This window comes from Impatiens glandulifera, chromosome 3 (genome assembly GCF_907164915.1).
Source record: "Impatiens glandulifera chromosome 3, dImpGla2.1, whole genome shotgun sequence".
NCBI classification, from domain to species: Eukaryota; Viridiplantae; Streptophyta; class Magnoliopsida; order Ericales; family Balsaminaceae; genus Impatiens; species Impatiens glandulifera.
In genome coordinates, this window is record NC_061864.1 from 12548581 (window position 1) to 12562168 (window position 13588).

Consider the following 13588-nt stretch of genomic DNA (forward strand, 5'->3'; position numbering starts at 1 on the left):
ATGAATATCTTACTTAGTGCTTGCTTGATGAATGAATTATTTAGATAAAGTTTGGGTTTTTTCAAATAACCCTTGTTTGATGAATTTAGTAAAAAAACAAGTTTTTGTTTTTTTGTTTTTTTTTCAATTATGCCCTCCTCTTTCTCTATATATATAATATTTTTTTTAAATGAAAATTAAAATTTAAAATATAATAAAATAAATATTAAAAAAATTATAGATATGTTAATATTAATTTTTTTAATACATAAATAAAAATTTAAATAAACACTAATTTTATAAATCACTATTATTCCGCTTTATCTGAAAAATAAACTAGGTTTAAATTATAACTTACCATTCCACTTTAAATAGTTTTTTTAGTTTAATAAAAACGGAATTAACTAGTTCAAATATAAGGTGGAGTTTGAGGTGAATGGAAAAATTTAGAACTAAAAATAGTATTCTATCCACATGAAACTAGAAATATGTAAATTAATGAGAACAAAAAAACAAGGAGATGAAACTGATAGAGTGATAAGTGAGAAAGAAAAGAAGTTTTTTTTTTAAATAGTATAAACCCGCTGGGTTAACCCGGACTGCTAAATTTCTGGTTCAACCGGCGAATTGACCGGGTTTAACTGGATTAATTTCATTTCCGATTTTTTCATCTACCCAACCCGGTTTGATAAACGATTCACCGGGTTTGCCGGTCCGACCAATAAATAAAAAAAAGTTATCAATTGATTAACTATTATATTTTTTAAGTCTAATTTGTTTTTATTATTGTTCTTAAATTAATTATATAAATAATAATAATATTCTTTTATAATAAGTTTTTATGATTTAAAATAAACTAGTATTACAAATTTAGACATGATTTTAAATAGTTTTTCCTATATTTTTTGCTCAGTTATACTTGGTAAGTGTGGTTTAATACAAGCCAATGCATTAAAAAATATTACTTTCTTGGATACAATAATTCTTTCTTACCTCTATAGACAAAAACAATAAAAATGGTCAGCCATTTGTATTTAATAACTATATATATAATTAATTAATTATGTACAACATAATAAACATAGTACAATCCAATAATAATTCTTTCCTCTTATACCTACCTAACTTTTTTCTATTCAAATCATACACTTCAAATTCTCTATTTTTCTCCTCCTCTTCAAGCAAAAATACAAGTTACCACCATTATATCATCTGAAAAAAAATCAATTACTGGTGAATATAGCACTGCTGGAGAAAAGCATGTTCATATTTTACATGTCTCCTCCAATAACCTTTGTACTTCTCCAATCCAATATCCAACCATGGCTTCATAATCCCATCATAGTGTATAACCGCCGCCTTTTCTATATCCTTTTTCGAAACACCCGATTCATAACCTAATCCCAGTACATGCCAACTCCTGTCCAAACCAATCGTGTTGTTATAGAAAGTAAGCCAACCCAATGCCAAACTTCCATCCTTCCAAATTGCCCTCTTCTCCCCCTGCATCAACCCCCATAGTAGTAAACACAACCATAAGTTTCAGAAAAATAAAAAATAAAAGTTTCTTCAATTCGATTAACATAACTGAACCATACCAAGTGCAAATACTTGTGATAAACCCCAATTAAATCTTGTCGTCTCCACTCTATCAGATCAAATATGTTCATTCCAAAAGCCCATGTGCATGCTTCTGGATCAATTCTTTCAGCCACGAATGGATCTGAAACATTGATGAACATATCCATCTTGAGAAATGAAGGTTCCTCTTTTCGACAAGTTTCCACAGCTCCATTCACCTTTCCCTTCATGTTGACACTCCAAAGTTTCGTTAGGTCCTTTTGAACAACCACGTCATGGTCCAACAGAACAATCTTGTTTAGCATAGGGAAAACATCTGGCAAATAGAAACGAAGGTGGTTCAGAGCAGAAGTATATCTTGGATCAATGGAACCACCTTTCTTTTGCAGTGCAACCCTTTTGTTCGAAGACAACCATGGAAAAGATTCTATACTCTCTATATAGATAGTGGAGTTTGCAGGAGGATTTAATAAGAACCACATTGACATTGCTGGAAGGTTGAGGGAATCAGTCACTACGTGAAAAACCAACTTCTCTGGTGCCTGCAAATTGCTAACCGGACACAGTTGAGAAAAAAGCTAGTGCGGAATATAATAATAAGTTAACAAATTCTATTCAAAGAGCTTCGCCTCGCCAAACAACTGTTTAGGATGTTAATAGTGAATACAGATAAAGAAAATGTAAATTCGGAAAATCAGTTACAGAACTTAGACTACAAAAGTTTGTAAATTCAAGAAGAAAAAAAAGTAAATATGAGTAAAAAAAGGGGCTGGGAAGGTAAAATATCTCAAGGAAGATGTACTTATACACTGATCATTTTTTCCCCTTCGAGGAGGCTAACACTCACTGTATTCCACCGCCATGACAACCCCAACCCCCACTTCAATCAATGTGTTATTAGTAGGAATCGGATTTGATAGGAAGACTCACAAGAGAATGGAAGAACACTTAAGGTGTGCTTAGTTAGAGATGTATTGACATTGGCATAGGAATTGGAGGGGGCAATTTCTTATGTTGTTTGATTTAAGAACTTAAAATAAGGATTTGGATTTAGAATTTGAATTCTTATGGAATGGTCCTCCCTTTAATTTACCAGTTGTTAATTTGTCTAGTGTCAGTACCCTTTCTTATAACAAGTATATACTTTTAGTTTGAATTCCACTTAAATTAAGTGAAAAAAGAAGAAACAAATTTCTTAAGATTACAATACTATTTTTTTTTCAAACAGGAGTAATCCAATGTTAATTAGAATTCTAACTCCAATTCTCCTCATCCACACAACCTTAGAGCTTGTTTGGATGTGTATAATTAGAATAAGAATTGAATTACAATTTAATTATGTTCAGAAAAATTCATAGAATCGCAATTCCAAAGTGGGAAAGATGGAATTGACACTTTAAAATTATATATATTCAATTTCATTGGAATTAAAATTCCAATTCCGACCGAACCAAACACAGTCTTATGGAGTCCGTGTGTTGAAGCTACCTTGAACAACAAATAACAAAGATCAATTCTACTTGAGTTGAGAATCCACTTTACCTCGGAAGCAGCAACAGTTGAGCTGATAACCACAGAGCAAGCTAAAATGTTGTCAGAGAAGACAGCAAAGTGAAAAAAGTCAGGATCATGCAGCCTATGTTGGTTAGGAAAGCTCCGTTCCTCAGGTGGCAGGGTGAAGTAATTGACAGTCAACTGCATGGAGAGGCAGTGAAGTCCTTTAGGACTTGTCCTTCCTGCAAGCCTCAAAAGAAACGAAGCTTGATTCTTATGTGCTCGAACTTTTCCTTCAGCCTTATATGTCATAGCACGGAGTTTGGTACTCATGGAGTCGCAGTCACCAAAAAAACGGTTTGCTTTTGATAAGGTGGCCTCCATTGATCTCATCTTTAGTGTAGCACTGAGATTTATAGCTATTAGTCAATTGGGATCCAAATCCATTTCAAAGATAATAAAATACCAAGTACTTAGCAGAACTCATCATGGGAGAAGTGAAAGAGAAGACGGAACAATTTAACCACCTCCTATGCAAATCAGAGTCCTTGGTTGAATCACCCATAGCATGTTCTACATCGTTGATTCTCTGCTTCAGCTCCCTCACTAAACTCGAGGTGCTTTTAGGTGATTCAAATGCCAAATATGTTTTGGCCATAATTACTTGGTCTTTCATTTGTTTAACTTTCTCATCCACCAGTCTCATAGAACTTGAATGTTCACTTTGATTGGAATTGAGAATTGCATGTTTTAAAAGATCCTGCCATGCAAATAAAAATAACCTACTTGACAATATTTCTCACAATTGCAGCAAGTTACAGATGCAAATTAAATAAACTCAGAAAATGCTACAACCAATTGAAACCACTTTTGGTGAATGGATTCCACACGTTTTAGTTGAAACATGTAAATTGGTAAATAGAGTCTAATGACCGATGTTGCACACTTTTTCACATTGACATTGTTAAAATTTTACTGTTCTTGACTACAGAATTCTACTAAAATCATTCATACAACCATACCTATTCAGTTCTTTATATTTTCTCAAGCACTTGAACATAAAGAGACCTACTTGAAGGAACATACAAACAGGGTTGTGGAGACAGTGGAGTACCTGTAGAAATATCAGATCACTTCACAGATCCTAATTGAGAGAAATCAGATTTCTTATTGGTATATATAGGTGCAACCAACTTTTTTTCTCAAAAAAAAAAAGATCTTGAGATTTTTTGTAATAATGAATACAATAGAGCATCTTCTTATATGCAACATGAGTGAGTATAAGATATAATCATATTATAGCATTCAAACTAAATCATCCCAATTTAGGGAATCTCACCAACACCTTCCATATTTTCATTATTTGCAATATTCTACACTTTCATTGAAGGTGGGTTAGTAAATCATGTAATGACTTGTTGGATTTTGTTTGGTTTTTCAAATGTTTTTCTCACATTTGATGCGATTTCAGCATTGACTCTTGATAAATAAAAAGTTTCTCTATTTTCAAACAATATATTTTCATGTACATAACTAAACATCTGAAAGCCTCCTAAACAAGAAAAAAGATCCAAATTGCACACCTTTCTTCCAGATGCATGTGATAATACATCCGTCTGATTTTGCAGATTCTGCTGCTGCTCTGTTCCCTGCTTAGTGTCTGAAAGTAGAACTAGAACCACAGTAGATCAAGTCATTAAGCTATACAAAGATTTTAGTAACTCTAAAAGATTCCTAGACCTTTTTACCTTTTCTATCTAAAATGTCAGAGCTGCTTTCAGCATTCAAAGATACATTAGATGTATGATTGCTTTCAGATGAATTATAGCTAACAATGGAACTTAGATCTCCATCTCTATATACAATCACCGGTGGTTCTTTCAAGCTTTCACCTCCTTCCTACATTAAAGCATAGACACCTTGCTAATATCATCCTATTTTACTAGACAAGAAAAAAGGATGAATCTGAAATACCTTCTCAATAACATTATTAGCTTGAAGTACGTCTGTTCTATATTTCTGCAACAAAAAACATGAGAATCATTAATATAAGTTGGTGGATGTGTAAACTAATAAGATAAATCGTACAATACTGGATAAGTCTTCAATGAAAGCATCCGAGTCTGCAAGAGAAAAGAAATGAAGTAATGATGAGTATTATGAGAAGTAATATTAAGTTGATATAAAATGATTGATGAGCTAACTACCTCCTGCGTTGAAATTCTTGACGGTGCCGGAGAGAAGAAAGATTGGAACAAATACGGAAACAAAAAGGAGAGAGAGGATCAATATCCTCGTAGTTTGACGTATCAAATTCATCATGTATATCTTCTTCGGTGGAAGCAGAGATAGGGATTCGGAGCATTTCTTGTAAGAAAGGAAGATCGAGATTCGTTCCTTTGAGGAATTGGAACTTGAGATTTCTCCTGATTCGAGAGGGTTTTAGGGTGAAGAAGATGGAGAAAATGGTGCCATTGTTGGTTCGTTTTTTGCAGAGTCAGTTAACGAGGTTTTATACATTGGGATTTGTGTCAAGATCTAGGCCGCTTGATTCATTCATTGATTTGTATCATATTTTATTATTCCCACATCTAAGGACCTACAAATGATTAATTCAAATATATTATTAAATTCTTATTTATATTTTCAAATATTAAATAAGCAAACTATTTTATTCAGCCCACACTTTGGGCGGTGGTCGGATTGAGTGAAGAAAAAAATAATAATTTTGATTAATATGTAATATCCAAATTTAAAATAAATTTATTTCCATTTGAATTGTTCTAATTAGATTAGGTTGAGTTCGAATTAGAATAGAATTATTCAAATTATACCAACAAAATAAAATTTTTAATTTTTTTATTAGATTCTACTCACTAAAATATATAAACTAAAATAGAAAGTTTTTGCATAAGTAACAACACACCATACAAATTTTTTGTTTAATAAAAAATATTTCAACTATATCACTTTTAGAAAAAATAAATTTATATTTATTATTAGACAATAAAAATTATATTTATTGACTACATTATTTTATCATTATTATAAATATAAAAAATTTAAATATAACAAAAATGTATTATTAAAAAAAATAATTTAATAACAATTATTTTGTTGTGGAATCAAATGGTTCATAAAAATTATAAAGAAAGTGAGAAAAGTATTAATTAGAAAAAGGAAATATATTAAGCAATGAGATAGAGAAAACCAAATACAATATGTATTAATCAACATGTTTGGATTATGAGTTGGATAAATATAATTTATATTTAGAATCAATATGATAAAATGGATAGATTTTAACCATTTGCTCCCAATCTGATTTCATGTCGTTTTATTGTGAACAAAAAATTGAAGAAATAATGAGTTAAGATTTTTTTTCTCTTAATCTTTGGTACGTACAAAAAGTTTTATTCTAACTTAAACTCAAACTTAAATACATATGAAACTCATTTTAAGATAATGAGAAAGAAAACATAAATCAACTACAATAATAAATGAGAATATATATCAAAGAATCCTATGACATAATATATATAAGAAAAGTCACTTCTCAAGAGATCTTTTGCATCTCATTCTCTTAGAGCTTGTTGGGGTTATTTTAATAGTACGAAGGAAGGAAGAAAAAATTAATGAGGCATGATATTTAAAGAAGGTAATTATTATTTTTGATAATAAAAATATTATTATATATAAATAAAATATAAAAATAATAATTTTAAATATAAAGTATTTTGGTTAACAAATTGAATTGAATGGCATGATAGATAAGAGAGGAATGAAATGACGTTCGACAATAAATTTGGACATTTAAATAGTTTTCAATCTTTTGTCTCTCTTGTGATTTATTTTATCCTTTTATTTTTTATTCTATTTTGACTTTGTTATTCAATATTGTAATGTTTATTATTAATTTTTAAATAGTAATATTTTATTAATATAAGAAAAAGAAAAAATAATTAAATGATATAAGCATATGAAATTAAAAATTATTACTAATTACATCTTTTGAATAAATAAAAACAAACTAGAAGGAATCCTATGAGACCAAAATATGACGGATTTGACTTCAACTATGAAATAAAAATTATAAAGGATCATGCTAACAGACTTTTATTCAAATTTCATGTAACAAATCAACTAATTAATTATTAAAATTATGCATTTTTCATTATGTACAAAGTAATGTATTATGAGTTGGGTTGACTAATTTGTTTCAAATTCAATTTGGAATAATAACACGTTTTAAATCTTATTTTCAAATTTATGTTGGAAACCAAAAACTAAAATTTCAAATAAAAGGTCTTGTTCGGTTAAGGGTTTTTAAAAAACTAAGAAAGAGAAAAATTGATTGATGGGTAATGATTTTGAGGAGATAATGATTATTTTTGGTAAAAAGACTTAAAGAGTATTGATATATATAAATAAAATATAAAATAATAATTTAAATTAGAGGGTATTTTAATATTTTAATTAATGAAATGAGTGATGTGATTGTTGAGAAGTGATTGATTGGAAAAGTGATTTGGTTTGGGTTTTTTAACCTTTTTTAAATAACCTAAAGAGAACAAGGCCCAAGCTATAAATGAATAACTATATTAAGGTAGTTTAAAGGACAAAATTAATTTTTAAGAAATTAAATATTACGAATTTGATTACCACTTAAAATATTATAAATGAATATATTTACAAATTTAAAAACAAATTATATTTTTTTTTATTCATACACATCTTTTTTTTTTTACATTGATTCAATCATAATTAAAAACAAATATTTGATTATTGAATCAGATTAGCACAATACAAGAACATTGAAAAAAATATATGTCCAAACATTTATTTTTCTTTTAGACATAATAAACATGTTTCATTTTCAACAAGCTTGAATTTGTTAACTTAGTCATTAGTTTACCAAAGTAAACTAGACAAAGTATGAATTAATGCATTGAAATATTTTCTATTAATTACATAAATTTTCACTGCTTTACTAATTCACACATTTTTTTGAGTAGTTGAGAATTTATCACACACTTTTCAAATTTCATTAATATTTATAGCATAAATCAAATTTTAGAGTAGGGGTTTAGGGGTTAGGCCTTGGTTTGAGTTATTTAAATAACTTAACTCACTCAAACATCATTTCACTTTTTTTCTCATCAATCATATCACTCAATTCATTACCAAAAATACTAAAATACCTTATATTTTAAATTATTATTTATTATTTTATTATTATATATCAATACATATTAAATAATTTTAAAAAAAATATTCTCAGCTCTTCAAAATCATTACTAATCAATATTCATAATAATCTCAATCCAAACAAAGCCCGATGTATTTCGAAGTTTCATTAGTCATCAAATATATGAAATCTCTTTTAAAAAAAAAACAAAAAATGAAATCTTAACTTCTTTGCAACTTTCCAATGAGATTACATACATAGTTGTGTATTAAAAAAAAAAAAAAAAAAAAAAAAAAAAAAAAGGCTGTCATCTCATAAAATTTTGCCAAAAGAAAGTGTATCTTGCCATATTAAATTTTAAAACCAAATCTTTATTTAACTACTTCTAATAAAATGATATTTTTTAAAAAATATTGTTTTTTATTAAACACTAAAAGAAAAGAAAAGTGAATAACATTTATTTTATTAATTTATTTTGACTCATTTGAAGTGGGAGTTATATAGATCTTTTAAAATAACATCTTATCTATCATCGATTGTTTTTAAATCATAAAATTACTCATTTTGTATTATTATTATTTTTATTTTTGTATAAAATTTAAATATAAAAAAAAAATATTTATGAATTTAATCCAAATAATTTATATTTTTTTAAACAAAATTTTATTATCCTCAATCAAACTAGTAGCTTTTAATGTGACTTGCAGGTTTGAGTTTGGGCTAACATGCGCCTGTCATAGCAATATATAACTAGAAAGGGCAAAGCAAATGGTGCGCAGCTTCTTATCGTACGCTCATCCCCTGCGCATTTTATCAAAAGCTTCACCCATTCGTTGATTTGAAAACAAATACAGTACTTATAAGGGAGAGAGAACTGCTTGGGTTCATACCCCTCTCTCTCTCTATATCGATTTGGATCTCCCGCGGCGCCTTCTCCAAATCTATCTTCAACCCGAGCCGGGTCTCTCGAGATCATTGCTAACTATCTGTGTAATCTCACTTCAAAATCCAATCTTTGCAGGTTCAAATCTGTCTCTTTTATCTTTCCCAACTCTCTAAACGCGTAATATGTCTGTAAACAGCAGATTACATGTTATTCGTCTTCGTTCTTTAATGGGTTGTTGCATATTTCACTGCGTGTTTATTGCTGATTGCATATACAGGTGGGAGTGGGACGTGAATTCAACGTGTAGCGAAACGAATGCTTCCGTACTAGCATGCACCCTACTGTATACGTGCTTAGAGTTTTAGATTGATTAGAAGAAGAGAGGATATTTAGGAGGAACGCAAGATGTCTAATCGTGCGGCGGCGGCGAGAGTAAAGACGGAGACGATTGCTTCATGCATGACCTGCCCACTCTGCAATAAGCTCTTTAGGGACGCGACCACCATTATCGAATGTCTACATACTTGTGAGCATTACCATTTGTCCTGTTTTCATACTGAATTCTTTCTTCTTATTTGGTCTGGCTATCGTATTTGTGCCATTTTTGGTATGTTTCAGAATTCGATGAAGCTCATTATTGGGTTCCTCTTCTGGTGAAGGAATTTAGAACAGTATATGTAGTGTGTGGCTATGAAAAGCTTCATTTTTTCTATGGAAGCTTGAATTTAACCTCCATTTTATTTATTTATTTAGCTGCTTTCTCTTTGTTCCAAAAATCATAGCCTTAATATAATCAAAATCACAAGCTTTAAAGTTTAAACCAAGATATTCCACTTCTGTATAGTTTGCAGGAAATGCATATATAAGAAGCTTGATGATGAGGACCTAGAATGCTGTCCTATATGCGATATAGATTTGGGTTGTGCTCCACTGGAAAAGCTGAGGTTGGATTTAGTCGGTTTATTCCTCTTCAATTTGTTTATTTAGTCCACTCTAAATTCTTTTTTCTTCTTCTGTTATTAGGCCGGACCACAGTCTGCAAGATGTGAGAGCCAGCATATTCCCTTTCAAAAGAAGAAAGGTGAAGGCACCCGAAGTTATACCTTCGGTTTCATTACCTGCGAAAAGAAAAGAAAGATCGCTATCATCTCTAGTGGTTAGTACCCCTAGAGTATCACCATCATCACAAAGCCCATTGACAGGAAAACGTTCCAAAGCTGTTGGTAGAAAGGCAACTTTCTTAACTCATGACAAAGATCATGTTAAGAAAGAGGAGGACTCTACAGATGAAAATGATGAGAGCAGTAGCTCTCCTGAGATAAGACCAGTGAGAAAAGAAAGAGAAGGCGGTTCTGAATCGAAGGAAGGAAAAGATCTTTGGAAGCCTTTGAATTGTTTGGTAGAAGCTGCAAACAGGAGTAAATCCACAAAATATATCTCACAAGGGTCTACTGATAATAATAATAATAATAACAGTGATGGACAATCTTGGAAAGCTAAAGGCAAGGCTAGTGTAAGTAATAGTATAGATCATGTGGCTTCGGAATTGGTACAACCTAAAAAAATGAGGAAGACTCGCCTCAAAAAGGCGACTGCTGTTGCTGTTGGTAGTTCTGGGGAGCGGTTCATTTCTCCACAAGAGGTTTTAGATGCTACTAGTGCAAGAGCTGAAAGAAGAACTGATCCAATATGGTTCTCTTTGGTGGCTGCTGAACACCAGTAAATATCTATTTCCTTTTAACTCTGGTTTTGATATCTTGTTATGATTTCTCTTCCATTTTCTAAATTTGTTGTTTATTCTTATGATTCAGGCAAGGCATTGCACAATTGCCACAGATACCTGCCTCCTTCTTAAGAATCAGGTGAGTTCCAATTAACAAGATTTTTGTGTGTTTAGTAGTCTTGGATCATCTCTCAAGGTATCTCTCATTTTGATATATGAAATTTTCCCAAACTATACTCTCTTTTTTTACTTTTTTTCTTGCATGTTGCTGAAAGTTTGGAGCTTTGGTTGATGTTTTTTATTTTATTTTAAATAAACTGATTTTTTGGAGAAGGAAAAAAACCTTGTTTGATACATAGGTGGATTATATGGGTTAAATGGTTAAAATATCTTTTGTATTTAATATTTAAAATGTTGTAAAAAATCAAGTAAGAGTAATTTAGTATTTTGGTTTATGATTTTAATGATTTAATTGATGAAGTGATTAATGATGGGATAAGTGATTATTAATCCAAATAACCCTCCATTAAGCAAGGCCTTGAAAGTGGGGATTAGATGTGGAAGTTAGACTGAGCCTTGACTTTAATATGTATTAGAGTTTAATACTAAATCAAGAACATAATCAATATTAGATGCAGAGCTAATATGGTCTTACATGCTAATTTTACCCATATTGCCTTTATATAGTTCCATTTTTTCAGGATTTTGCTAATAATTTTATGTCTAATTGGTGTTCTATTCACATTGATATATTTGTCCTTTTTGGAAATCAATTATTTCTCATGAATGTGATCTTTTTGGCTCTCCTGTACTAGTGTTTTGTAATTTATTTACTTTTTATAAATGTGTAATGTTGGGCATTGTTGTTTGTTCCATACATGAGAATTCATTGTCTTACAACAAAACTAGTTTCACCTTTGTAGCTTCCATTTTCCATGTTTCCTAGCCAATTGGGCAACTTCTGAAAGGTTTTTGTGAAATGTTAGAGTTTGTGTTAGTATAGTTGTCACAAAGGAGACTTTATAGTTGTTTGATTGAACAATTCATGCTTCAAGCCATGATGAATTGGGTGGGCATGATCTCACAGATTTTAACAAGAATGCAAAGCTGCCTTCTTGTTTAATTTCAGTTTTTCATTACAAACTTGCTTTTCACTTATTCTTTATAAGAATCAGAAACAAATAACTGGCAATTTTTGTTGTTAATGGAATAATTGCTTCATTATTTTTAGAGATGTGGGACACAGTTCATATGAATATGATAAATCTGCTGCCTGGGCTAGTTGGTTGGATGAGGAAATAGAAAGATTTGAACTTGAATGACATGTGTATTTCTTTGTTCAACAGGGATGGGTCAATGCCCGTTTCTTTTATCCAGAAGTATCTCGTAACAAAGCTGAATCTGACTAGTGAAGATGAGGTAAGTAAATCAGTATAAGAACAATTCATTTGAGTAGAAAAAAGTATGCATTTTGCATCATTGGTTAGCAGTTCTTCCTATGAAATATTGTTTGTTTTGGGAAAATTTTCAATTTTAAGAGGGTTCATATCGTTGGCTAACACTTGCAATTACCATTTTACCCTTCATTACTAATGACCCAACTTTGTTTGGCTGTCCTTGGTGGGCAATTCTGTAAGTGACACCCATCGACAAAAAAGATTAATAAAATGAAACAAAAAATTGTAGTTTCTGGAAATTTATGGTTTAATCCATTGATGGTGGTGAGAAAACATTTGCACATTTTTCTTATGCAGATTGAGATCAAATGTATGGGTGAGAGGGTGATTCCGACATTACAGCTGAATCATTTAGTGGATTTATGGCTTCAAAGCACCTCGATGTCGTCCCAAAAGGTAACAGCATTGATTGGTTCGTCGGCCAAGGAATTCGTCATGGTCTTAACTTATGCCCGCAAAGTTCATCATCCTTAGAGAGAAACAATTCTCAACATTTTTTTTACCTTTATCATTACATATGGATCTTTCTTTTTTGTTAATTTGATTGATTGCACATTAAGTTGAATGGTTGCTACTGATGATCAAAAAATTGTTTTATAAATTTCCTTTTATTTTTCTGTTTACAGGAGACTCTTTAACCATTTTATCTAGGAATATCAATTTCTTTATTAGGTAGTTAGTAATATAGGGGAAATATACAATTGACCTAATACAAATTATGTGCATTGTTTGAATCTATGCCATATGTAACTTAGATAACCAGATGCTTCAATTATTAGGTTTACCATAATACCATTAGGTTTACTATATATATATATATATATATATATATATATATATATATATATATATATATATATATATATATATATATATATATATATATATATATATATATATTATTTATTTTATTTTTAATCACATTTCTAACCACAACTAGGGTTAATTGGTTGGTTTTTGCGTTCCTCGGTTTAGGTTCATTGATTTTTTTATTAATTTTTGTAAAAAAAATTTTAAATTTTTTTTTAGCTAATTTAAGAACCGAATTTAAATAAATTCAAATAAAATCAAATAAAATTGAACAGAAATTAAATTAAATTTGATTTCCAGTTCGAATAGGACAATTTGAATTAAACATTTTTTAAAATATATTATATAATAATATATATAATTATTTAATTATATGTATCAAATTATATAATATATAATCAAATATTTAATTAAAATAAATAATTAAAAATTAATTCGTTTTTTTGTTTGATTTTCAAGTTAAAACCAAT

The 13588-nt window shown here is 30.0% G+C and overlaps 2 protein-coding genes across 3 annotated transcripts; one reads left to right on the forward strand and one right to left on the reverse strand.

Annotated features, from left to right (window-relative positions):
• Positions 1-1023: 1023 nt before the first annotated feature.
• Positions 1024-5149, reverse strand: LOC124931973 (probable galacturonosyltransferase 6). Of its 2 annotated transcripts, none has more exons than XM_047472566.1 (7): positions 5029-5149; positions 4803-4953; positions 4638-4714; positions 3582-3814; positions 3103-3460; positions 1578-2102; positions 1024-1482 (listed from the first exon to the last, which is right to left on the reverse strand). In XM_047472566.1, exons 4-7 carry the CDS (start codon positions 3758-3760, stop codon positions 1207-1209), a joined length of 1338 nt encoding a protein of 445 aa, XP_047328522.1. In that variant the 5' UTR covers positions 3761-3814; positions 4638-4714; positions 4803-4953; positions 5029-5149; the 3' UTR covers positions 1024-1206. The 2 variants fall into 2 exon arrangements, with proteins under 2 accessions (XP_047328522.1, XP_047328521.1); XM_047472565.1 differs by having other exon boundaries at positions 4638-4726.
• A 3963-nt stretch (positions 5150-9112) lies between these two features.
• On the forward strand, positions 9113-12905 carry LOC124932933 (E3 ubiquitin protein ligase DRIP2-like). Its single transcript, XM_047473645.1, has 7 exons — positions 9113-9263; positions 9406-9654; positions 9973-10072; positions 10152-10847; positions 10940-10990; positions 12198-12270; positions 12606-12905. The coding sequence occupies exons 2-7, from the start codon at positions 9534-9536 to the stop codon at positions 12780-12782; spliced, it is 1218 nt and encodes a 405-aa protein (XP_047329601.1). The 5' UTR covers positions 9113-9263; positions 9406-9533; the 3' UTR covers positions 12783-12905.
• Positions 12906-13588: the final 683 nt, after the last annotated feature.